At 42.0% G+C, this 27,128-nt stretch overlaps 1 protein-coding gene across 1 annotated transcript in view; it reads right to left on the bottom strand.

Annotated features, from left to right (window-relative positions):
• The window catches only part of ADCY2 (adenylate cyclase 2), a 433,534-nt gene that overhangs the window by 314,875 nt on the left and 91,531 nt on the right, over positions 1 to 27,128 (bottom strand). Inside the window, exon 3 of the mRNA XM_019951134.3 lies at positions 10,015 to 10,176. Within this exon, the coding sequence (XP_019806693.1) occupies positions 10,015 to 10,176 (162 nt within the window). The remainder of the gene's footprint in view (positions 1 to 10,014; positions 10,177 to 27,128) is intronic.

The following is a 27,128-nucleotide window of genomic DNA, read 5'->3' as shown; positions in this document are numbered from 1 at the left end:
AAAACAGACAAGTATGTCTACTATCACCACATTACTGTCAACGTTTTTCTAGAGGTACTAGGCAAAGCAATTGGAAAGAAAAGGTGGCTATAAAAATCAGAAAGTAAAGATTTACTTGAAAATGATGTGATTATATACCTCGAAATCCTAAAAGGGTCAAATGCAAAATTACTACAAACAATGAGAAACTTTAGAGTGGTTGGAAGAAGCATATTCACTGAAAACCTTTTGAAAGCTTTATCTCAACTTTTTTTTAAAAAAGTGACCCCATCACCTATTTTTAAAAATGGGGCAAAAAGCCAATGGCAGATGTTTAGTTCCCCTACCTGTCTGCAACTGTTCCTCAGGAATCCTTGTTGATTGCCTTATGGATGAGAGTTTTGTTTAAGCAAGAGTGGAATTCCCATATGTTTCCTCACTCTAAATCCTTCTAGTTTTGCTTTATTTTCCTATGTGTTACCATAAATATCTTCCAAGGAGGTATCTTCGTATGTTGCACACCATAGAGCTTAGTAATACCTGAGTAGTCAAGTGAAGGGGAGCCCCATGGACTCTCTGGTCTTGGAGAATACATGGAGGGTCTGTAGCAAGCCATGAAGGAGAGGAGTGGAACTGCTGTCCATCTGTGGAAGTTGGTATCGGGAGCGGGCTGAATACAAGCCCCCAAGTTATGTCCACTAGGAACCTCAGAATACTACCTTTTTTTTTTTTTTTTGGCATAAGGGTCTTTGCAGACGTAATTAAATTAAGGATGTTGTTTTGAGATCATCAGAGTGGGCCCTAAAGACAATGGCCAGTGTCCCTATAAGAATGGGACAAGATGCACAGACACGAAGAGAAGGCCACATAAAGATGGAGGAAAGGAAGGGAGTTTTGAAGCCCCAAAAGTCAAGGTACACCGAGGATTTCTGGCAACCACCAGAAGCTAGGAAAGAGGTATGAAAACCTTCTCACTCAGAGCCTCCAGGGGACCAACTCTGCCACAGCTTGGTTTTGATTTTTGTGAAATGATAAATTCCAGAATTTAGCAATTGCTGTTGTTTAAAGCACCTAAGTTTGTGGTAATTTTTTCAGCAGCATTAGGAAACCAATACAGTATCTCAGCTGAGGGGGTGGAAGAAGTGATGCAAAGAGATGGAGCTGTATACATGCAGGTGTCCAGGACCACAAAGCTGAGATGCAGGATGGTCTGATCCAATGTATCACAGTACCATTGGCTGGTCCAAATGAGCAATCCCCAAGGTTGGCTGGGGAACAGGAGTGGGCTTCTCCAGGGAACAAATACTCCAGGGAAAGAGCTCAAGATGTCCAACTGGCAAGTGATCCTATAAACACCTCCTTCTCACTCCTGACAAGGGTTGAGTCGTCTCTTGGGTCTCCAAAAGCTGATGTCTTACTAACCTACAGAAGCACAGGTCCCCAGGTATTAGCTGAACTTCCAAACTTCACTCATCAGTGTAGTGTGGGCTTCTAGCATCTCACCAGGATGAATCTCACTGCCTTGAGTCTGCAGAGGACATTCCACAGGATGGTCAACCAGTCCAGACATGGGCTCTGAGGGTCTTACGTATGTATGATGCTACTTTTGCCCTACTCAGTTCCATAGGTCATTTGGACTTTGATTATTAACATATATCCTCAAAGCATTTTCATGTTCCATTTATCTCACTTCTATAAAAGTCATTTAGACTATATTACCGCTGCTGCTGTCTACTGTTTACTGAGGACTGAGGACGAGGCCAGCCTAACAACAGGTTCTTCCTATACACCAGGTCATCTAATCAGCACCAAGGCCAGCAACGTTCTAGGGAGGTTGGTGTTACTGCTGCCATTTTAGAGATGAGAAAACTGAGTAAACTAAAGACTTAGGCCAAGTTTATGCGATGCTGCAGTTTGGTTTTCCAGGAAGCACATATGAAACAGAGCTGGGTGTTTAGTAGGGAGTGCCCTTCAGATCAATGCCCAAGCAGAGGGAAGGACTCGGGACTTGGCAGAGGGAGAAGTTGGGCTGGGATGCAGGCCTGACAACTTCAGACAGACTCACCGAAGCTGTGGTGCTGAAATGGCCAATCAGAATTGTCTTGCATTGGGCCCCCCACCTCGATCAGTCATGGATGTGGCCCGCCCTTGGAAAGTCATGACCTTGGGCTGGCAGCTCTGTGCAGCTGAGGCAGCCTAGAAGGGACTAAGGATGGAAAGCCAGCTGTTACCAACACCCCGAAGAGCTGGACAATCAGTCTTTGAGGGGGCTCCGGGTGGTCCACCTTCATGTCCACGACGCACAGCTATAAAGTGGGAGAAACTGAATCCAAGCCCAGATTCCATCTGAAACCAAAGTGCTTGCTGTGTCCACCATCTCATACTCTCTGACATGCCATTCATGAGCTGCTGAGAAGGACAGCAAAAGTGATGAACCCAGAGTCTGGCCGGCAGGAACTCACATCTCCCGGGGAAGCAAATTTGATGTACATCATTCTCAAAGAGGGCACGCTGTGATTATTGCTGCAAAAATGGATAGAAAGTACGTCCCCTCCCTTAGCCTGTCCAGGTCATTGCATTCCACAAACATAAAGAGGATGTTGTAGTTCTATCACTATGCAGTTATTGTTATCAACACTTGATGTTTACTAACTGATTCATTAACTGTGCACCTGGCCCAGTTAAGTCCTTTTCATTTATCATCTCATCCAATCATCTCTGCTGTCCTAGGAAGAAGGCATTATTATTATTATTTCCACTTTACAGGTAACTAGGAGCATCCCCAGCCCTGTCTGTCCTTAGAATGTCTCCCAGTGACTATCTGTACATCCTCTCTCCATTGCACCAATGGAGTTTCATTGGGTTTCTCTCTACTCTTTAAAGAGATACCTTAGGACCAGAGCAAAGTTCTCGCTAAAGTCAAGCTGCAGATATATTACTCTCTCAAGTTCACACAACTTAGCAGATTCATCATGTGACCTGCAAGTACCTAGAAGGAGTCTGTCTCGTGTGACTCCCCATAGGGGTTGCTGACTTTCTCACTATCCACTAAGGGTTTTAAAAAGAATCATTACTAGCACGACATTGTAAAGCAATTATACTCCAATAAAGATGTTAAAAAAATAATAAAGTGGTATGTTTGCTTCAAATAATAATTAAAAAATAAAAAGCATCATTGATGGTTTAATAAATGACTAGAAATCAGTATCTTTCACAAACTATCCTCAAAAATAAACATTTGGAATGGACAGAGCCTCAGATCTTTGTATATACTGTAACAAAAATGCATGGATTGGTGAAAGTACTAGGAAAACCACCTGTCAAGATGTCAGCCAGTGGAACATGCCATTCAGCTGACATTTAATCAATCTGTAATGATGTAAGTCATCTGACATGCATCCATTGCTTTGAATGAACAGAAAGTACAGAATTCAGATGACAGGTTCAAGAAGAGGATAGAGACAGCTGTTGGGGGATCGATGGCATTTTTCATTTTTAGAGAAATCCTTTTTCATGCTCCTTTGATCAAATCTCCAAGACAAAACTCATAGTCTGAAAGGGCTTCCCTTTACCTCTGTTCCTTCTATCTCCTCCCCAAAACAGGTTCACAAATGTTGGAAAATAAACTTAGGTCTCATTCCATCATTAGAGTCAAATAGTTAACTACCAACGTGAAGCTTCTCTGTCTCAGACACTTTTTTTTTTTATTGAAGTATAGTTGATTTACAATGTTGGGTTAGTTTCAGGTATACAGCAAAGTGATTCAGTTTTATGTATATGAATATACATATACATATATCTATTCTTTTTCAGATTATTTTTCATTATAGGGTTATTGCAAGATATTGAATATGGTTCCCTATGCTATACAGTAGGTATTTTATCAGTTATCAGTTATCTATTTTACATATAGGAGTGTGTTTCTGTTAATCCCAAACTCTTAATTTATCCCTCCCTCTCCTCCTTTCCCCTTTGGTAACCATAAGTTTATTTTCTATGTCTGTGGTCTATTTCTGTTTTGTAAATAAGTTCACTCGTATTATTTTTTCAGATTCCACATATACGGAGACATCATATGATATTTGTCTTGCTCTGACTTACTTCATTCAGTATGATAATCTCTGGGTCCTTCCATGTTGCTGCAAATGGTATTATTTCATTCTTTTTTATGGCTGAGTAATATGCCATTATATACACACAACATCTGCTTTACCCATTCATCTGTCGATGGACATTTAGGTTGCTTCCATGTCCTGGCTATTGTAAGTAGTGCTGCTATGAACATTGGGGTGCATGTATCTTTTTGAGTTATAGTTTTCTCTGGATATATGCCCAGGAGTGGGACTGCAGGATCATATGGTAGTTCTATTTTTAGTTTTTTAAAGGAACCTCCATACTGTTCTCCATAGTGACTGCACCAATTTACATTCTCACTAAGAGTGTAGGAGGGTTCCCTCAAACATTCTTAAAATTGCCAGAGCATTTTTAAATGATTTGGCATCCTGCAGGGAAGTGCTAATTTTCGTTTTGTTGTTCACTTGCCCTACAAAACTCTCTCTGATGCGACGATGGTGCAAAGTTCCTGTCATTTAGAGGAGAATGAGGTTTATCTGTCCAGCTGGGGGAACGGTAAGGAAGGCAAAAGGAGAACAGAACTGTGAAGTGCGTTTCGATTTGCTTCAGGACACAGTCACATTAGGTACTTTCCTGTTTTTAACCTCTTCTCTATGCTTACCCCACACCTTCCAAATTATAATGTCTTTAGAACAGATAAATGATACCTTGTTCAAATAGGATACAGATCATAATCAATAGCTGGATGCTACACAGAATGAAGAGTGATACAGTCTCTTTTCCCCTCTTTGGAAAATATTAATATCCTGAGCTTCTCTAAAGACAAAACCGCAAGAAAAGAGATCCAAATTCCTAACAATTCGTCTCTTCCACAGCCAGAAACTGGGCAGCTGGTAACGTGCTGTTTCTCCTTTGAGCTTCTCAGATTAGATCCTAAATGCAATTTAATTCCAGACTCCAATATACAGTTCCTGAATTATACTGAAAAAGAATCAGTTATGTAACAAATCTGCGTTACTACGATTGCACACTTGCCATAGATGACAGGCTATATTTTCTATTTTAGGTCCAAATGAAAATTTTTCAAATTGTATCACAACTTAAATATATTAAAGTATCCACTGCATAAAGGAATCCTATAAAATTTCTCTGAAATATGAGTAATCCTGTTAGAAAATCAATATGCACTGCCTGGCTTATCTTCTTTAATAAATATGGATTCTCATATAACCTGCTTGTGAAAGAAATCTATATTCAAATTCCTCCCTCTCTCACGGGAAAATAAAACATACAGAAAATGAAAATTCAGACCATGCTAAGAATACCAAGGAAATAAATACATTAAAAAAATTAAGTAAATTTCAAATACAAAATGCAATTGTAATATGTGAATAGGAATATTTGGAAATTCCTTGATGATGGTTCAGTACCCTGCTGACAGTGTACCTGACCTACAGAAGTTTAACAAATGAAGAACAGACAAGGTGCATATTTAAAATGGAGTAAGTGCTACACAAACACAGGCTGCAGGATGGACTGGGCTCCTGACTGATGGGCCAGCTGCCCCAGTCTGGGAGGCAGGACACCTACCCAGATCCCTAACCTTGTCTAATGGCTGCATAGCTGCCACCCTTCCTCCCAGGGCCCAAGCAGGAGGCAGGCACCATGGTATGAGGTGGGAAGTTTCATCGTGCTTTCCTAGCCTCAGTCTCCCTCTGACGTGATATAATCATAGGCAAAAAAGACTCCTTGCTGCTTTTGTGGAACTTTCCGTCAAACGCATGCTATCCTACTGATACAGGCAAAATTCTTATTTTCTTGTTAACCATAAATTGTTAAGGGCTTTGTACCTCTGCTAAATTCGTGATAGGCAAACAAAGTATCCTTCTTACATAGACAGTACAAAACTGCTTTTAAGTTTCCTAACATCAAAATAATTTATTCCCTTGGTTATTAAGGATTCCAGATCCCCTTAATAATCTCAGATTCCAGAAAAGCTTTTCTTTGAAGTCCAGTTAGGAAACAAAGACAGAGAAGAGTTAGAAGAAAAGGTGCCAAGACCAGTACAGTACAAAGGGAATCACACAAAGTAACTGAAAAGAATCTCTTCCTCTTCTACAAATAAAGTCTGTTCAAAATGTGTTTGCTGTCTTCCTCTTCCGGGCTCATCCTCTACCCCTTCTCTTCTTGTCCTTTTCCTTCCCTCCTGAATAACTGAGTGCCCAGCCCTCAGGTGAGGCAGAGAAGAGAAGCGTCTGCACCAACAGGGGACGGGGGAAGCGAAACTCACCCAAGATGACAAAGCTGGGCTGGGTGTGTGGAATTCCTACACTGGGCAAAGTCAAGTGCAGAGCCTGAGCTGGGGGAGGGGACACCCTCACATGGACTGGGTGTCAGAGCCCCAGCTGGGGTGGGGGACACCCTCTCGTGGACTGGGTGTCAGATCCCCAGCTGGGGGAGGGGATACCCTCTCGTGGACTGGGTGTCAGAGCCCCAGCTGGGGTGGGGGACACCCTCTCGTGGACTGGGTGTCAGAGCTCCAGCTGGGGAAACGGGACATGGGGATGGGGGAAGGAAGCTGACTCAAGTGAGAGGGCAGGGGGAGGGGCTGACAGTTGCAACAGGAGACTGGTTACATGCAGGGTTTCATCAAATAAATAAATATATTTAGGATCATGAGAGCTAAATATTTTTCACTGTTGGTCAAGGGAGCCACAATGGAAAGAGAGAAAACTGGCATAAAACTTATGCTGGAGTGGAAATGGAAATATCAGTGTGAAGTCATGCTGTTTAAGATGTAGGCAGATATAAAAATAAACGGAGATGCAAAGCACTTGGAGTACTGACACCCCAATGGCAAGGGAAAGTCCTAAAGCCCAGATCTTGCCACTAAATGTCATTCTTCACCAAAAAGAACTAGGGCTCCTTGGAGGGATGGCTGATTTTAGGGTTAGGTCAGGGAGGGCACAAGAGGAACCCAAAATAGCTTGTGCCAGAAATTGAGGAAATGCTCAAAGCATCACAGGGACAAGTCAAAGGTACAGCTTGGAGAGGCACCTGCTGGACAAATCTGAGACCATATGGGCATCAAAATAAACAGTGACAGCAGTGGTTTATAATCTACTGAACATCAGACTACGTAGATACAAACAAGCAAATAAATATATTAAAAGTTTGATGAGAAACAGAATATTTGCATAGTTTCAAAGCACCTCTCCACAAAATATGTACTAATGACAAAGAGGAAAAGAGTAATTTCAAAGTGGAAAAGGCTGGTGGACAGCACACTGATAGTAATGACCACTGACAATAATGGGACAAAGTAGACGTACACGCCCCTGATAGACGTGATGAGGACACACCATCCCTTCTGAGATTCCTGCCAAAATGCATAACTTTAATCTATTCATGAGGAAACACTGGACCCCCCATGTTAAAGGACATCTTAGAAAATAACTGGCCTGCAACCTTCAAAAGCGTTAATAAAAGCCAAAGGAACTGTTCCATCCAGAAGGAGACCAAAGAGACTTAAGAACAAAGTGCAATGCATGGGCTCTTGTTCTGTAAAGGACATTACTGGGAAAGCTGGAGGAACCAGAACGTCAGGAATTAAACAATGCACATCTCCAGTTTTGATAGCTGCATTATGGTTATGTAGGGGCATGGTATTGTAGGAAGTCCACACCAAAGCAGCTGGAGGCAACGGAGCAACACATCTGGGGGCAACCTATCCTTGAAAGGCTTAGGGGAAAAAATTATCCATACTGGATTTTCAATGTACTGGTAGGTCTATAAATGTATTAGGAATTATACTTTGTGTTTAAATGTGTTAGGAGACATCATCCACAATTTTCAGGTATTAAATAAATTTCCTCAAGTAGATGATAGGTCATAGCCTGAGAATGAATTCTCATTCCTGAAATCACTGTGAAATTACTTCTGAAGTGATGGAAACCTGACCTTATATTCTTCTGTTCCTTTCAACATTATTCTTATGGAATAAAGAATGTTTATTCTTTTGCTATTCTAGAATCATCCTATCATTATCCTATCTCTGCCTGTCCACTGATAAGAAGTATTTTTCTTTGTTGGTTTTGGAAATTGAGTAAATAAAAAATTAAGATTACATTCTTTCCACTTTTTTTTTAACCAATTCAAGAAAATAACAGTGCTAAAAAAAAAAAAACTCAGTATAGTACTTGATATCTAAAATATGCCTGGTTCTTTGTAAATCACTTCTTTTTTTCCTTTTTTTTTTAACCCCATTTGATCTTCACAGGCAGGTATCATAATCCTCATTTCCCAGATGTTTTTTCTATTGCATCTGCACCAGCAGATACTTTCTTTATTCATGAAGGGGCAGAAAAAATAGGTACAAAATGTTCAAGGTATGTGTTCCACGGTAACCCACGACCAGCAAGCTGCCATGAGCAGTGAAATATGTATGAGTGCCCTGTTGCCTGTGTGACCAGGACTTTCCTGTAGTGATTTCTATAGTGTAAACTGGCAGAGCAAATGATTATTGTTACATGATATTCTTACATAAATTATTATGTACTCATTCCTATGAAAACCATACCCACCACCCTGACCTGAATGTGACTACCTAAGGTTGAGCCTAATGGCCCCACTAAAGGGAGGGTGGAAGAATGGAATTTATGGGAGAAAGGAGAAACGTCCCATGAATATCCTCATGGGAGGCTGTGAAAGGTAGAAAAAGCAAGTAAAAGCTGGGGCAGAACTCGTGTAAAAAGGAACACTTCTTCCACCTCATCCCAGGCACAGCTGGATTGTTTCATCTTTTAATAAAACACCCACCTTCTCTTTCATTTGATTAGTTACTGACCAGCCACCGTGTGTGTCTCTGGCGATGCAGGTTACTGATGTGACTACTCTGCTCCGTCACAGGAAAGACATAGTTCCCTCCACTTCCTGGAGGGGATGCTTCTTAGTAACGTCCAAACAAGTCAATGGGAAACGGGCACCACTGTGCCAGATGAGGAGCTTTACCCTCACTCAGTGCCCACAGAGGACGTTTCACAAGTGCTCAGGCTACGCTTAATGAATGTTTGTTATGAGCGCTCAGAGACGAGTATTGAGAAAAGGGGTCCCTAGAACGCTTTCCAACTAAGAGCAATTACTACAGACCCAAGGGTAAGCCTCCATTTCCATCTCAAGTTTCCAAGTAAAACATTGCTTCAAGTGAAGGACAAACTGGTTTCTGAGACCCTCTGGGCTCAAGTGACCCACGTCTAAAATCCCTTTTTCAAGGACAGTGGTGTTCATAACTACTCCTCTCAGCCCCGCTGCATTCTGCACACTGGCTGCATTTGTTACATTTGATTCCAACCCAGCAAAATAAACCACACTTTTTACAGGTAAAAAAGAGACTGTTAAGAGTAAGTGCAAACCACTGCCCCTCATGTCTACGGATGTATGTAACAGGAAATTAAATGGTTTTTTAAATGCTTTTAACTAATTAAATAGGAAGGCTTCGCTGGAATGCCACTTAGCAGTAAAGCTAAATTTGCTGTTGAAGCATTTTAAAGAACTATTTTTTATGTCCTTGGACTTGCCAGAGGATTAAGAAATAGAGAGCTCTTCTGTCCTCTGTAAAGACGGGGTTTTGGAAATCTCTCAGAGAGAGATGGGGGAGAATTATGAATTTAATTATATAAGTTGTTTCACTCTAACTCTTAAAACTAAGAGTACTAAATTACAATGTATAATAACAGCTTTTAACCATCAATCAGCAAAATGGAACTGCCATTTCCAATTTTCACTGTTGCTAATTGCTAAGTGACTGCTGATTCCACTGCAGAGAGGGGGCAGTGGCTGGCTACCCATTAGCGACACTCAGGGTCAACATCAGAGAGCAGACCTGGAGCACCTGCCAGGTACCAGCCAACAGTCACACCTTGAACAGGTGTGGTCACCCTGCAGAGGTGGAGGTGCACCTACCTGCCAGACCAGGTGCTCCTTGGCCCCCGGCATTGCAGACAGGCAGATGCTCAGCACGATGGTGTGGGAAGAGGAGGTAAGGACACTGGCGATGATGGCATCTCGCATGTTGAAGGGCAGCATGGTGTACACCACGAAGATGATGAAGAGGAAGAATGACACCTACAGGTGGGGAGGAAGGACAGTGAGAGTCACAGAGAATGCCTGTTCCCAAACGCTCCCCCTCTCCTTCCCATTAAAGGCTGCACAGATCCCCTGGAACCACAGCCATTCAAGAAATAATATTACGACAAAAAGAGGGCATATTCAAACAAATCCACTGCGTTACACAAAAGGACTAACTATTGTGATGGAGGGAAAAAAGGTTCTTTTTCAAAATTTGGGGATTTTCAGTTTTGGTATCCAAACTATTGCAGACATTAGGTGAATCTGAGCACTTCATGGGTATGGATGCAAAGCTGGTCCTAAACTCTCAGAGTTTTGTATCTGTGCTTTAGAAAGCACATCTGGTGATGAGAATGTTCCAGAACTAGATAAAGCTGGATATGGCACACACTGTGACTATACTAAAACCCACTGAATTCTTCCCTCTAAAGTGGCTAATCCATGTTATGTGAATGTCACCTCAATAAAAAAAATCAATTTGAAACAGCTTAGAGAAAAGCTCGGAATGGAAAAGAAAATGGTTTAGTAGGTAATAAAACAGGCCATTGTCATTATAAAAGAAACAGAACATCAAAAGGGATAAAAAGGTGATAAATCAAATGGAAAAAAGACCAGACCAAGGTCAGAAAAATAGGGAACGTGGGGATTTGATAGCTTCATTCACCACACAGCTCTTCACTCAAAAAATAAGTGAGGCTAAGGAAAGAGCTTGCCCCACTTTTACAGGGTGACCCGTGTTACTTTAAGGAATCCTAAAGCCCAGAATAGCAGGAAGGACACAAGAGACAGGGCACCAGCTGTTCTGCTCGTGTGTGTCCGGGTGTACATTCACGGGAAGGATGCGGGCAAAAGGCTCTGCTCTGGATTTAAAGAGAGGGAAGCTTGGGTGGACGCCAGGCTCATTTCCCCTCCTGCATAGTCACAGGAATCTGTACCGCATATTACCATCAAAAAGTAACGGTGCAGATTCTCTTAAGCAGGTTGTCTCAGCCTCAGTACTATTGACCGCTGAGGCTGGATAATTCTTTGTGGTGGATGCTTTCTGTGCACTGCAGGATGGGTGGCAGCATCCCTGGCCTCCACCCGCTGGATGCCAACAGCATCCCCCCTTCAAAGCTGTGACAACTGAAAATGTCTCCAGCCATTGTCAAATGTCTTCCAGGGAGTAATACCACCTCTGGTGGAGAACCATTAAGCTATAGGAAAAGTCTCTTTTAAGAATGAGAAAAACAATTGTTATGTAGCCACAGCTCACTGAGAAAATTAAATTTACTTTGGAATCCCTAATATCCAGCAAATTTACAGGAAACACTTTCAATTAAGGTATTATTATTGCTACATGTAGAATTTATGCCAAACCCTTATATCCTGCAAAGGCATTAAACGAATATTTTCAGGTATCAGAATTGACAATCAATTACAAAAGAAAACCTCTTTGCCAACTACATGTTTTTCTTCTAATGCAAAATCCTTTAGTATTTCTTTGAAATTAACAAAACTTTTGGACAGCTTTAAAACGCTAACACGATTTCAATTAACACACGCTCTGCAAACATTCTGAGCTTTGAAATGGAAGCACGTGGAAAGCTTATCTGAAGTAACCAAATGGAGAATAGAGGCGGCAGGTTTTCTGAATACGGTGGCTCCTGTTACCCACTTTTGGATGACAAAAGGAAACTGTTAAAGGTCAGTTAAGCAAGTCATATTCAATCAAGTTTTGGATTTTAGTGGCAGCATCCCAGGAGCAACACTTCGGGAGCTCAGTGAGTGGTGCCTGGGCTGCATTCGGCAGGCTGGATGGAAAGAGAGTCTAGCACAGTTTCAAGGCCCGGGGGGGACAGTCTGCACTTTTTATTACTCCCAGAGGGCTCTATTTTTTTTAGCCTGCTTTCCAAAGCAACTTCAAATAGGGCCATATGTAAAACCAAAATGGATTTGCCATATCTATAAGAATGTGTGAGTAAAAAGGTCCAAAACATTAAACTGATACCAAGCTCATACAAACCAAGCTCATACAAACACACACACATGCACACACCTGGGAGGTTTAACTGATGGGTTACCAAGCTCATACAAACACACACACATGCACACACCTGGGAGGTTTAATTGATGGCTTAAAGAGGATAATGCTTTTATATGCATTACTCTGCAATGTGCTTTTATCACTGAACTATATGTGCACCACAGCCATCTTTCCAAGTCTATAGATGTGAAGGTATTATTTACTTTTTACCAGCTGCAAAATATCCCATAGAAAGGGATGCACCACACGACTCCAGAATTTCCTCACTGACGATCACTGTGGCATGATAGGAAGCCCTTATCCAACTGATACAGCAATACTCTCACTGATCTCCTTTTCTCCAGCAGTCTCCTTTCTTTAATCCAGCCAACATACAACTGCTGGATTTCTGATCTTGAGTGCAAAGATCTAGTTAGTTTTTCCTTAGATGAATACTTTCTCTGGCTTACCCCTGTGCTCTGAACACTTTTCTCCAAGGCTTCTTGTGATCACAGAGTAAAGCAGAAACCACATGGCCTGGAGGTCCAAACTGTCCCCAAACTGACCTTTCCATCCTCACCCCCACTCTGCTCTGGAAGCAGCCTGTCTTCCAGCCAACCCTGGTCATCCCCATGTGGTAGGCATGGGTTGCTCGCCTCTAGGTCTGCCATTGCTCGTTCTCAGAATGTCCTTCCTCCTTTTCTTGGCCTGTTGAAATCTTACCTCTTTCTAGACCCAGTTCATATACAAATTCTTATCATTTCTCCAACACTCTCCAGCTTTCCCCCATCTCACTCAGAGTAAACTCTCAAGACCAGGCAACATCCCACCAGTCCTAGGATGTGGTCTCCTGTGGCCACACTGCCCTCCACTCTGCCAGGTCCCTCCTTCCCTTGCCGTGATCCAGTATCTTTGGCCTCCTGGCTGTTTCTGGGGCCTGCCAGGGGTGCTGCTGCCCAGGTGCTCATCCCTGTGGTGCCCCTACCAGGCTCCCTCTTTCCACTCAGGTCTCTGATCAAGTATTACTTTACCTACCAGACTTAACGGACTGCCCTGCACAAAACAGCACACCTCCCTTCCACACCCTAGTCCTTGTCACCTCCTTTACCTTATTCACAACATTTATTTATAGTTCTGGGTTCGTTAATCTTCTCCCTCTGCACAGTGAAGATGAAATGACATTGTAAGGGCAGGAACCTGTTTCACTCATAGCCAAGTCCCCAACGCCAAGGCGCACAATGGTTAACACATGGTAGGTGCTTCATAAATATTTGCTGTCTGCACGAAAAACTCTATTATACGTCCCAATATGACCTAAACCACATCCACGTTATTAGCATTTTCTCACTAAATGCACCTCTAAAAATATCTCACCATCTTCCTTGATCCAATGGGCCTCGCCATTAGCTACAGCCATATTAGATTTTGAATGATTATTTCTCTACGGATCAAAAAACTTAAATGAACAGACATCTATCAGCTGTCTATGGCAGGAAACAGCAGACACTGGATCGAACAGGGAATGGCCCCTGTTCTCAGGGCACCTCCTAGTTTACCCTGCAGGAGTCCTTGAGCCCTAGGAAAAAATATGTATCTTATTGTTTTAGCATACAACTAGAAATGCGAGGTCTTAGTAAAAACTGCCCAAGGAAAAGATAGAATTTTTGAATATATTGATCTAATTGAGCAATCTGGAAGGTAAGTTCTAAATTCAAAATAAAAATTTCCTCTTTGAATGTTATTTCCACCCCAAAGGATTGTTGATTTTGAGACTACTTATGTGATTTACTAATTAGGGGCATCTTTAAAACGTTCTGGAAACATAACTATACAGCTATGAAGCCAGAAATGTGCTTTAACTTTTAAAAAAACAAAACACACAAGCTAGATTTACCTTTTCATGTAGATTAGTATTTTATTACCTTGTTCCTTGATCATACTTTACATAAAGATTCCTTTAAGTCACTCTTACATTTTTTAGTGCAAATATCACAACTGTGTAAAACAGTACTTTCTTTAATTGGGGAATCCTGTCATACCAATTTTTAGTGCTAAAGCATCCGTGTGTGTTAAGGCTTCTTCGGGCGTCTCTTTATGATCACCCTGCTTTTCAAATTTAACTTTGAATTTAACTCCACCTCTCCTCAGCAGAGAGACGGAGGCTTACCCACGAGGACTAACCAAGGGGAAGGAGACACACACACACACACACACACACACACACACACACACACACACATATGTATATACGTAATGTCATATTATTCAGCCATGAGAAAGAAGAACATCTTGCCCTTTTTAACAACACGGAGGGACCCTGAAGGCATTATGCTAAGAGAGATAAATCACAGTGAGAAAGACACTGATGATTTGTTTGTATGTATGATGTCACTTATATGTGAAACCTAAAACATTCAACTTGTAGAAACAGAGTACAATGGCGGTTACCAGGGGCTGGGAGTGGAGAAATGGGGAGATGTTTGTCAAAGGGCACACACTTGCAGTTACAGGGCGAGTAAGTCCTGGGGAGCTAAAGCACAGCATTGCATTTACAGTTAACAACATTATTATATACATCAAAGTTGCTCAGAAATTAGATCTTAAAGTTCTCACCACAAAAAAGGAATGACAATTATGGGACATGATGGTAATCATGTTACAATGTTTAAAATGTTAAAACTGACCATGTCACTCCTCCTCTGTTTATACCCCACCACTGGCTTTCTACAACACTAAGAAAAAGTTCAAAGTCCTCGGCATGCAAATATGGGTTCCTCATGATCTGGTCTGGCTGATGTCTCTAATCTCATATCTCACCAACTCCCATCACCCCACGTTCATAGTCCCTCCATACTGGCCTTATTGATGTTCCTCCGACAACCTCAGGGCCTTTGCACTTTCTGTTCTTCTGTCTCAAATATTCTTCCTTGGATCCTCCCTTGGCTGGCTTCTGTCATCCAGGACAGAAGCTCAAATATCACCTCCCAGAGAGAATCCCACTAACTCTGTATCTAAATTATCACCCCCATTCGTCCTCTAGCTAATCACCCTGCTGAACGCCGTCCTGTCATTATTGGAATCTGAATGCTTATTTTTATATCATTTTTATTTTCTGTCTTTATCCATACAAATGTAGGCTCCATGGGGACAAGGATCCTGTACGGACCTGAGAATAGTACCTGGCACATAAAGATCTCAACACATACGTGCTGAAGGAAAGAAGGGATGAAACATTTCAGGTGTAATTGCACACGCAAGTTCCGAGCAGGGAAGCAAAGGGAGCTGATTGATTAGAGGCTTGTGCTCCACGGTGTGTAACTCAGGGGTGTGAGCCTGGCTCTACAGACCTGCATTCATTCCCACGAGTCCAGGCAGCATGATGGATGACACCCATTTTTATCCCAGCTCATCTTAACGTCTCATCAGTAACAAGGATATAACTAAGAGCAGTAGAGCGTCACAGCTACACATTCGTCATTGAAAGACCCTGGTAACGAAAATTAAGCCAGCTCCCAGTGTCAACAGTGTGTTCGGTGCCTCTGCTAACCTGTGAGTGTCTGATGACTTCTGCCTGGGTGTATGTGCGGTCTTCCCACCTCTCCCCAGTTCATTACTGGTCTTGGCTGATGGTTCTTCAGGGTATGGGAGGTACAAGCTTCCTCAGCACATCCATTATGCTCCGTACCAGTAACAACCCTGAATTGTCTCTTGCTCTGTGGAGCTCAGATCCTTGTTACACCAACTGTGGGCCTTGCACTCGATCTCAGCCTCACCTGGGAGCTCGTCAGAAATGTGTGCTCTTGGGCTCCATGCAAAGTTTACTGAATCCGACTTTGTATTCTAACCCTGTTTCCAGGTGGTGCCTGGGACCCATACGGATCTGATGGGCTCTGGGTGGGTTCAGTGGTCAGCGTTAGTCTTGCTTGTGGCAAAGACTGCAGAGAGTTTCCAATATGCCAACCAGATGGACGCACAGGACAAGGGAGATGTGTTCACCTCTGCCACACTGCTCTAATCAAAATCTGGTCCAAAGCAGACACTGAGTTAATCAATGAATCAGTGAACTATGAGAAATTATTCATCTTTGACTTTGTCATTAGATCTTTTTTTTCTTTCTTTTTTTAAAAATTTTGGAGTATAGTTGATGTAAAATATTGTGCTAGTTTCAGGTGTACAGCAAAGTGAATCAGTTATACTTATACATATATCCACTCTTTTTTAGAGTCTTTTCCCATATAGGCCATTACAGAGTTCTGAGTAGATTTTCCTGTGCTATACAGCATGTCCTTATTAGTCACCTATTCTATATATAATAGAGTGTATATGTCAATCCCAATTGCCATTTATCCCTCCCCCCCCAAGCCATTAACCATAAGATTGTTTTCTATGTCTGTAACTCTATTTCTGTTTTGTGAATAAGTTCACTTGTACCATTTTTTTAGATTCCACATAAGCGATATGACATGACACCGTACATAGAGTGTCCTAAAGATGCTACCAGAAAACTACTAGAGCTTATCAGTTAATTTGGTAAAGTTGCAGGATATGAAATTAATACACAGAAATCTCTTGCATTCCTATACACTTACAACGAAAGATCAGAAAGAGAAGTTAAGAAGACAATCCCATTTATGATTGCATCAAAAAGAATAAAATACCTAGGAATAAACCTACCTAACGAGGCAAAAGACTTGTGCTCAGAAAACTATAAGATACTGATGAAAGAAATCGTTATTAGATCTTATTTCTTGAAGTCTCCAGGCCAATTTGATTTTAAAATAGAGACCAATCTAAATAATTATTTATTTCCAGCTTCATTTCTACTAAATAAGCAAAAGGGACCCGAACAACAGTTACTAATGACATGTGATGTCTGGGTCATTCGACACACCTTCCTCCATGTTGTCACTGCCCCAACCTGTTGCTTCCATTTTCCTGACGGAAGCACTCGTTTCAGAGGAAGGAAATGAACTGTCCATTTGAGTCATCAAATAGTATCTCTCATTCGATTCTGAATAGTTAAGTAGAACTCCATCTTTCTTACTATGAAAGATATACTTAGAAATTCTTGGAAATTAACTCTATACTATACAAAAACATCTTTAATGACCGTAATTCAGGATAAAACGCAGAGACACCTTGAAGACTCAATGATAGAAAAGATTCTATTTTTCTTCTGCAGATATTTTTGGACAAGAATATTTTCTGAATATCGACTCTATTTTTACAGAATATGAAAACATATCTTTAAATGTTATATTATTAAGGGAAAGAATACATATGATGTTCTTTGATGGAAAACCTGGGCTCCAAAAGAGTAATGATGAAACCATGAATCACTGGGTAGCTTTCATTCTTCTCCTGAAGATGTTTCTCAGAGTTAAGGGAGATTGATGTTGGAATCAGAGGTAAAACAATAACTTTCACTGTGCCTTTTTTTAATTTAAAATAGGTGGGAGGTATATCATAAATTTTAAAAAGCTTGAAAAAGAGAGAATAGTAGGAGGTAAAAAAAAAAACTAATATCCTAGCACAAAGGCAGCCTGCCGTCTTCGCCAGCGAATTTGGACAGTTCTGTCTGTCCAGACCCTCAGCCCCTACTTTGAGACGGTAATGACTAATGCAGTTTCCTGATTTCTTTTCCACGGTCACTTCTCTTCCTCCTGTTTCCTTGTTTAGACCTGGGTATCCATCTACTTAAATGTTTCATATTCCTTTCTTCATCTTTCATGCATTCATTTATTCACCAGTATTTAACTCTACAATGTATGAAGCATTTTGTTACCTATCATGGATAATACAGGGTCCCTGTTCATAAGACACTTGAAATGCCTTGGAGTGAAGGCCAATTTCCAAACTTGTCCATTTGTTTCCTGTACCTTCTTTCCCCCCTCATACTCACATAAAGATGGCAGGGTCTGTCTGCAAGTCTGATTTGCTTAGAGTTAAAAATATGTAAACTTTCCACCAGTAATTAGCAAACTACTTTGTCTGAATATGAGCTACCGTCCTCATTGTTAAAGCATGTAAACTCTGTTTCTTGGGTCTGGAAAAGTAGTATAGTGTTCTCACATTATCCTCCTGTTTCCCAGAGTACCTCTTCAGTTTTTTAAAGATTTTTTTGGGATGGTGGTCATTTGGTCAAGATAAAAATGAGAACACAAGGCATTCTTTTTTTTTTTTTTTTTTTGTGGTACGCGGGCCTCTCACTGTTGTGGCCTCTCCCGTTGCGGAGCACAGGCTCTGGACGTGCAGGCCCAGCAGCCATGGCTCACGGGCCCAGCCGCTCCGTGGGATGTGGGATCCTCCTGGACCGGGGAACGAACCCGTGTCCTCTGCATCGGCAGGCGGACTCTCAACCACTGCGCCACCAGGGAAGCTCCACAAGGCATTCTTGAACTTTGCTCAGTTAGGCACAGTTTCCTAATGTAGAAGATGTGGTCACAGTTCTTTCTTCTCACCTTGCCCTTGTCATGGAGATCAGGAGATGCAGTATTCATCTCTACGGCATTGACTTTGGACTTGGTCATGAGACTTACTTTCAGTAATGGGATATGGGCTGAAGTGACAGCAACCAGTTCAGAACTGAGGCTTTCAGGGGCTTCAATTCATGTTTCTGCCTGCCCACTTGGATGTCTGGTCTTCCACAATGAGAAGGACATGGCCCAGAAAGACACATCTCTTTAAACTGGGTCTGGATTAAAGACAATGGAGTAGATCTGGACCCAAAACAAAGTCTGGAATATATCCTACCTGCTGAGCCTGGGTAGGGCCAACAGAGATCAGACAAATCTAGCCAACCTGCAAACTAGTGGGTATGAAAGAGAAAATACATGATTACTGCTACAAGCCACTTGGATTTGGGAGTTGCTTATTATTCAGAATTATCAGAGAAGAAACCTGACTAAAACAGCAGTTGGTATCAGAAGTGATGTTCTACTTTAGTGAAAACCTAAAATACAGGTCATTGCCTTTGAAACTTCCAAAGAATTATTATGTTAACCTATTGGCAAAATAATCGGTAAGCATGGCTTCTAAGAAAGCCATTTACCAAAATGTCCAGGCTTCATACGGTCTTGGAACTGCATGAAAAAGTCTTTGGAAACAATGGAAAAAAGAACTGAGAAAAGGTAGAACGTTCCCAGAAATAGCTGTTAGTATGTAGAAAGAACATCATCCAACCTAAAACTGATATTGTGACGATCTCAAAATACATTACAAACAGGATCTATTGACAAGTATTTTCTTATTTTACAATTGGGAAGATCAAGGTGCTGAAGGGTTAAGTATTTTATCCAGAGTCATAAGGCAGCATAAAAACAAGCCATGATCTTCTGCTGAAGCTAAAACATTATTTCACCATAATTCCTGAAGGTTAACAGGACAACATAAGGTGAGCATTGTCCAGGGTATTCATGTTATTCAAAATAAAAAGAACCTTGAGAATCCATCTGCTCTACCAAACAGCTTGCTCCAACACCAGGAAGTCCTTCTCCTTAAAAATTATTTTCCTCATCAAATGCAAAGAAAGAAAATAGCAAGTTCATTTGGAAGCAATCAGGTAAAATGATGTCTATTAGAAATTGTCTACTTAATATTTTTTCTAGTACATGGTTAGGAAAAAATAATGTGCTCTTGTTTATGTTTTCCTTTTTTGTGAAAAAACTTTTAAGTTTCATTAGGTCCCATTTGTTTATTTTTGTTTTTATTTCCATATCTCTAGGAGGTGGGTCAAAAAGGATCTTGCTGTGATTTATGTCAAAGAGTGTTCTGCCTATGTTTTCCTATAAGAGTTTTATAGTGTCTGGCCTTACAGTTAGGTCTTTAATCCATTTTGAGTTTATTTTTGTGTATGGTGTTAGGGAGTGTTCTAATTTCACTCTTTTACATGTAGCTGTCCAGTTTTCCCAGCACCACTTATTGAAGAGGCGGTCTTTTCTTGTATATTCTTGCCCACAAGACGAAAAGACAACCCTCAGAATGGGAGAAAATATTTGCAAATGAAGCAACTGACAAAGGATTAATCTCCAGAATTTACAAGCAGTTCATGCAGCTCAATATCAAAAAACAAACAACCCAATCCAAAAATGGGCACCTAAATAGACATTTCTCCAAAGAAGATATACAGACTGCCAACAAACACATGAAAGAATGCTCAACATCACTAATCATTAGAGAAATGCAAATCAAAACTACAATGAGATATAACCTCACCCTGGTCAGAATGGCCATCATCAAAAAATCTACAAACAACAAATGCTGGAGAGGGTGTGGAGAAAAGGGAACACTCTTGCACTGTTGGTGGGAATGTACAGTGATACAGCCACTATGGAGAACAGTATGGAGGTTCCTAAAATAGAATGACCATACGACCCAGCAATCCCACTACTGGGCATATACCCTGAGAAAACCATAATTCAAAAAGAGACATGTACCAAAATATTCATTGCAGCTCTATTTACAATAGCCAGGACATGGAAGCAACCTAAGTGTCCATCGACAGATGAATGGATAAAGAAGATGTGGCACATACATACAATGGAATATTACTCAGCCATAAAAAGAAACAAAATTGAACTATTTGTAGTGAGGTGGATGGACCTAGAGTCTGTCATACAGAGTGAAGTAAGTCATAAAGAGAAAAACAAATACCGTATGCTAACACATACATAGGGTATCTAAGAAAAAAAAAGAAAATGGTTCTGAAGAACCTAGGGGCAGGACAGGAATAAAGACGCAGACATAGAGGATGGACTTGAGGACACGGGGAGGGGGAAGGGTAAGCTGGGACGAAGTGAGAGAGTGGCATAGACATATATACACTACCAAATGTAAAATAGATAGCTAGTGGGAAGCAGCCACATAGCACAAGGAGATCAGCTCGGTGCTTTGTGACCACCTAGAGGGGTGGGATAGGGAGGGTGGGAGGCAGATACAAGAGGGAGGAGATATAGGGATATATGTTTATGTATAGCTGAGCCACTTTCTTATACAGCAGAAATTATCATACCATTGTAAAGCAATTATACTCTAATAAAGATGTTAAAAAAATAATAATGTGCTCTTTGATGATTTTTTTAAATCATTCTTTTTTCAGAAGGTAGTAAATAGATTTCTACTTTCTGAGCTTATATTTTTACAAAAGTGACTCTGAACATTTTCATCTCTCTGTGGCCCCCTTTTCGTGTGTAACAGAATGGACCAGGAGCCCACCCTTCAAGTGAAGAATTTCCCATCCTTCCAGTCTGGCAAGTGGATATCAGACAGTGAAGAACAACATATCTCAAATTCAACCTTTCCTGCTGCAGTTATATCAACTTCACTTTCATTAACGTCCAGATTTAAATTATACAGTACGCTGCCATTAAATCAGCATTGATTATAAGGTCATGTGTTCAAAGACACTCACAGCCTTGAGTAGCTAATGTTATAAAATAGACAGCAATGCACTTCTACTCTAAGTAATCTCAGGGATTACTTATAGTAAGACTATCCAGACAATTCCATTAACAGAATTAATCAATCAAATATCATGATATACTGGCTCCTTTTAAACGAGTTGTTTGGGTATAAATAACCGCAGTCTTAATTTGTTTATCTTTCTCTTTCTAGTCAAATGTCAGCTGTTTCATTCTACATTTACCTCCAGCTTTTAAGGAACTGGGATAAGAGCCTCACTATTTGTATTCCCAGTTTATGATAACCTACATTTTGCATGTATGCATATTTTGAAGCTTTAAATCATCGGCTTATCTATAGAAACACCAAAACCTGATCTGCCATCCTTTATGTGTATGAACTGGCCACATTTTCAGGGTACATAATCTTTTTAAAAATTGTTTTCTTTTTTTACGTTCCTCCAGTTGTTTAGACAAGCACCTTTCTGAGGAGTTGGCACCATGCTAGGCTGATTCTATGGCTAAAGGGCTGTGCCACGAGCAAGTACTACCTCAATTCTACTCAGTAAAGGAAAATACTGTTGCATGAAACAATTTGGAAAAGCAGTATCACTACTTCAATAACAGGTAGGTTTCGTAGAAGAAATGGTGTCCTGGAAAATCACTTTGAATAATAAAATTTTAGAAGAACAACAGCAAAAAAAACAAAACAGTAAGGTCCTCATGAAAAAAATAAAATGTTATGTAAAAGGGCTTTTATTTATATTCACTGTTTTGGTCTTTATGAATATTCATGCCCATATTCTTTTGAAACATTATATTTATTTAATTTGAAAGGCCAGTGCTTCAGATGAGAAAAACTCATGCGGGGAAAATGAGTGAATTATTCATCTAAAAACAAATACTCCATTTTCTACTTGTGTGTTCAACATCTACATAAATCAGCATCCGGGTGAAGCAGTGTGTTTGTACAAGGGGGGTCTTACCACAAAAAGACCCACCAAGCTCTAAATGCCTTTGTTTGCTTCTTCTCTCATTCTGAAAGAGGAAAATATTAAAGGGGAGAATGCATATGCCTGAGCTGTAAAGATGAATTATTTCTGTGTCCGTGTTGGCTCTCTGAGGCTTTCAATTCTTGAATTACACAACTTCCTGAAACAGCTCTCAACTCCAACCGTCTCACGGCGGCTGCCTGTTAATAATTCCTTATGTTCCCTCCTATATGTCAGTGAAAATTGGACGGTCTTCAGAGCAGATCTGTTCTACAGCAATAATTTCATTCTGGAACACCAGAGCTGCTTTATTTGGCTTTTTTATTTACCTATTTTTTTCACAGAAGGGTCCAAACCGTCACCACCTGTCCTGTCAGCAGTCTTCTCACGTTTACATGGGGCATCACGGTTTGCACAGGATCTGGTCTTTCTAAGTATTATTTTAAAGTCTCAGGATTATTAAGTTTGGGGCTTATGTCACACTTCTATGACATGCGCCATGGTATTTAAAGAAACGTGATTCCATCACCAGTATCGTGAAAACCAGTAGTAAACTGTATGCTGTAACAGGCTTTGCCTCACTTTTTAAAAAAAACATTGGCTGCACCTCGCAGGATGTGGGATCTTAGTTCCTCAACCAGGGATCGAACCTGCACAGCCTGCAGTGGCAGTAAGGAATCTTAACCACTGGACCGCGGGGGAAGCCCCATGGCCTCACTTTAAAGACATCGCAAAAACGAAAAAGCACCACACATATTTCTGGCTGAACAATATTTATTTTTTTGAAGTGATAACTCCCCTATTACTACCTAAACATTAGTAACTGCATGTAAATCCCCGTTTACATAGGCACTATGTTCCTGAGAGCAATGCTAACTAATCAGAAATGGGAAAGTTTTACACTCCGGATATTTTCATAATTCTATTACTTTGAAAATGCTTACGTTAAAATAGACTCAATAGGTTTTATTTAAAAGAACACTCCATTCTAGAGTCCATAAAATTTGATATTTGGATCTGTGTTTGGGTCTATTTCAGTTTTTTTTTCTGGTTCATAGCTGACTTGGGCTCTGTCCTTTAATAAGTGTGTTCCTTGATCTAAGAGGGAGAACACCAGGTAGATGGACTCAGATAAAGGGCACTGAGTCATAATGGCCTAGGCTGATACTGTTTCCAGAAGCCTACTAGGTGGTTCTCTCAATCCCGGAAGGCAAGGAAACTGAGACAGAGCTTCACATGAAAGCATATCTACATCAAGGGCACAGCTAAGACTTTTGCTAAACTTGCCTCTTGTTGATTTTTTTTTTCATGGCTCATGAACACCCACGAAGGGCAAACCTGGGGAAAGCAAATATGAGGTCATTCTGCTCTTAATAAACTCATATCTTCATCATGCTGTTCTCTCTTCTTGAAATACCATCCCTGTCCTTAAAAAACAAAAGGGGGTTAAATCTTGTTCTTAAGGATCTGTCTTTATTCCACTGTTAGGCTGATGTGTCCCATCAGGGTGCCCATGTGCACACTGCACCCTCTCTTCAATTCCAAGAGGCTTCCCTGGGTGGGGACTGCCCTGGACTTCCCTGGGTGCTGCCCTCCTCCTAACCATCATGCAGCCAACACACCCTTGTGACAAGCCTAGGAGAAAGGGTTATCTGATGGGATAAGGAAACTGACTCAGAGACAGGAAGCACCGTGCCCAGGGCCACTCTAACAGCAGGAGGCAGCACGTGGGTTGAAACCCTGGGGGTCTAGTGCCAGTGTCTACACCCCAATACCGCCCTCGCTTGCCTCTGACCTCAGCCCCAAACCAGCACGTGGCTACTGACTGATGTGACTTGAGGACTAAGCCCATCTTAGAGTACTAGAGGTAGAAAAAAACATACGATTGGTTTCTTACTGTCTCCCTACTTACCAACTTTTTTGTGTGCACTTTAGTTACTATTTTATTATATTACATAATTAATGGCACACTTCTCAGACACTTTTAATATCTCGGGAGGAGATTTTTAAGAGCAAGGGAAGGCACCTAGGACAATGTCATGAATCCAAGGGAAATCAAGAAACAACTACTCTGGGCAAAGATGGGGTCCAATGAGGTCAGATGTCATTTCCTTTATTCCTTCATTAAGCACCTACTGTGTACCCAGCTCCACACTCCACACAGATACATCAGGGGGCAAAGGGCACTTAATTTGGCTCTCATGGAACTGGTGCGCCTCAGGGACCAGAGAAGCAGGCAGCTCTGACATGGGGGACAGGCACTTGTAGACTCAGGGAGTGCCACAAAAAACCCAGACAGGGGACAGCTTTATCTCAGAGGATAACATTCCAGGGTGAAGGGACCATGTGGGCAAAGCCTGGAGGTGACACAGTCTAGCCACAGGAAATGATTTTGCTCTACTGGCTTCCAAGCACTGCACTGGATCATTTTAATTGTGCCAAGTGTAATATACATTATTGGTATCAGTGAAAGCCCGTTTAGACCAGGGTCATTTATTCTTGTACTAAAAGGCTTCTGCGAAGCTGCCAGGCACATGAATGGGTGGGTCATACCAGAAGCGTAGCTGCTTCATAGACCATGAGCATTCCGCTCAGCAGTCCCTAACAAGTCTGCATCTGCATCATCTCCAGACGCGGTTTCCTCTGTCCCTAGCCATCCTACCTCTTTCTCCTGGACCCATCGGCCAAGGAGACCACACTCTCAGGCTGGAATCAGAAGGCGAGCGATGCTAGGAAAGCAGGCAGCCCCCAGCCTGCCCCACTGGCTGGGAAACTGTGGGAACAGAGGTGACTTCCAGGTGGGAAAGGCAGCCTGAAACAGTAGGTCCATCCTCCGCTCTGTCCTGGGGGAGGCTTGACCATTCCTAGTGGATGAGAATGCTCAAAGCGGGGTCTTCTGCCTGGCCTCCCACTCGGGGCGCTGGCAGGAGACTGGCTGTAATGCTGCCCTGCGAGGGGGGCAGGGGTTCGACTCCGAGGTGCTATGGGTGATCTTGAACATGGATGACAATTTCTTTTTTTCCATAATTTTTAAAATTTATTTTATTTATTTATTTTTGGCTGCGTTGGGTCTTCATTGCTGCATGCGGGCTTTCTCTAGTTGAGGCGAGCGGGGGCTACTCTTCGTTGCGGTGCGCGGGCTTCTCATGGCAGGGGCTTCTCTTGATGCAGAGCATGGGCTCTAGGCCACGTGGGCTTCAGTAGTTGTGGCACGCAGGCTCAGTAGTTGTGGCTCGCAAGCTCTAGAGCGCAGGTTCAGTAGTTGGTGGTGCACGGGCTTAGCTGCTCTGTGGCATGTGGGATCTTCCCCGACCACGGCTCAAACCCGTGTCCCCTGCATTGGCAGGCGGATTCTTAACCACTGCGCCACCAGGGAAGTCCCTGGATGACAGTTTCTGACAGTTTTTTCTTCTAATTATTGTTGCTGGCTTTCCAGAAATGTGGATTTAAACTCTGTTCTGCAATGACACGTAGGCATCAGAACCAGGAACCGGGCGAGCAGGGGGCTGGGGGGAGCTCCTTATTCATCCTCCAGCCTGGTCCCGTCTCCAGGGTACAGTCACAGTGTGGCTGGCCCCGACATCCTCCCCTGGGTGCACCCCCCACATTGAAGCAATACCCCATCTCTTGAGGGTACCCCTAAGGTAGGAGATAGGCAGGCACCAGGCTGAGCAGCTACAGGTGGTCTCCTGCTGGTGCTTCGAGGTGGGATACCGGTGGGAGCATAGGGCCCTGACTGGGTGCATTCTTGTGGATTTCCTGGCCCGACACATGCACAGAGAAGACCTCAGTCTAGGGGAAGGACAAAAGGAGGGAGAAGATGCCAGCTAGAATCCATCTTGGCTGAGAGATAAGTACCCATACCAGGACCAAATATGGAGTTGACTGGCCAGAAAAAAAAAAACAAAAAACCGCTCTTATATAAGCGACCTAAGCCGCTCCCATTGTGCGCAACTCACTCAGAGCTCACCTGTGTGCTCTCTCACACGTCTTTTGTTTTTCCCACATGCACTTTGCTTCTAATAAACACTTTTATCTTTTTCACAATCTTGGTCTCTTTGCTGAGTTCTTTCTTCAAAGAAGACAAGAAGCAAGGTCCTTCTTTTCACCACCGGAATCAGTCCCAGCATAGGAGGGGACTCTGTGTGTCTAAATGACTTCATACCACGTGGCATTAGGCAAGTGTCTCAGTGCTGTGACTGGGTGGTCGTGTGTCTCTCCCCTGCTCCATGAATATTCCCACCAGGGGACCCAACCTGAGAGCTGGAACTACAATTCCAGAGGCCATGGGGCCCGCAGGCTCCGTACTGCCAGGACAAGCAAGGTTGACAGTGGGCTCAAAGCAGAGTGGGTCCAGTCTCTCCAATAGTCTACCTCTGCCTTCCCCTGCACCATCTGGTTTTCCTTTGGAAGAGAATTTCAAGCTGTTTTGTTATTGGAAAGAAGAAAAACATTCTCTGGGTTGGAGGAGTGTAAACATCTACACTTATATCACGACTGTTTCTCTAAGTCTCTCACCAGCTACGGTATTTCCTAAAAGTTATTTCTCAATTT

This window comes from Tursiops truncatus, chromosome 3 (assembly GCF_011762595.2).
Source record: "Tursiops truncatus isolate mTurTru1 chromosome 3, mTurTru1.mat.Y, whole genome shotgun sequence".
NCBI lineage: Eukaryota > Metazoa > Chordata > Mammalia > Artiodactyla > Delphinidae > Tursiops > Tursiops truncatus.
This window is presented reverse-complemented; position numbering and strand designations above follow the sequence as displayed.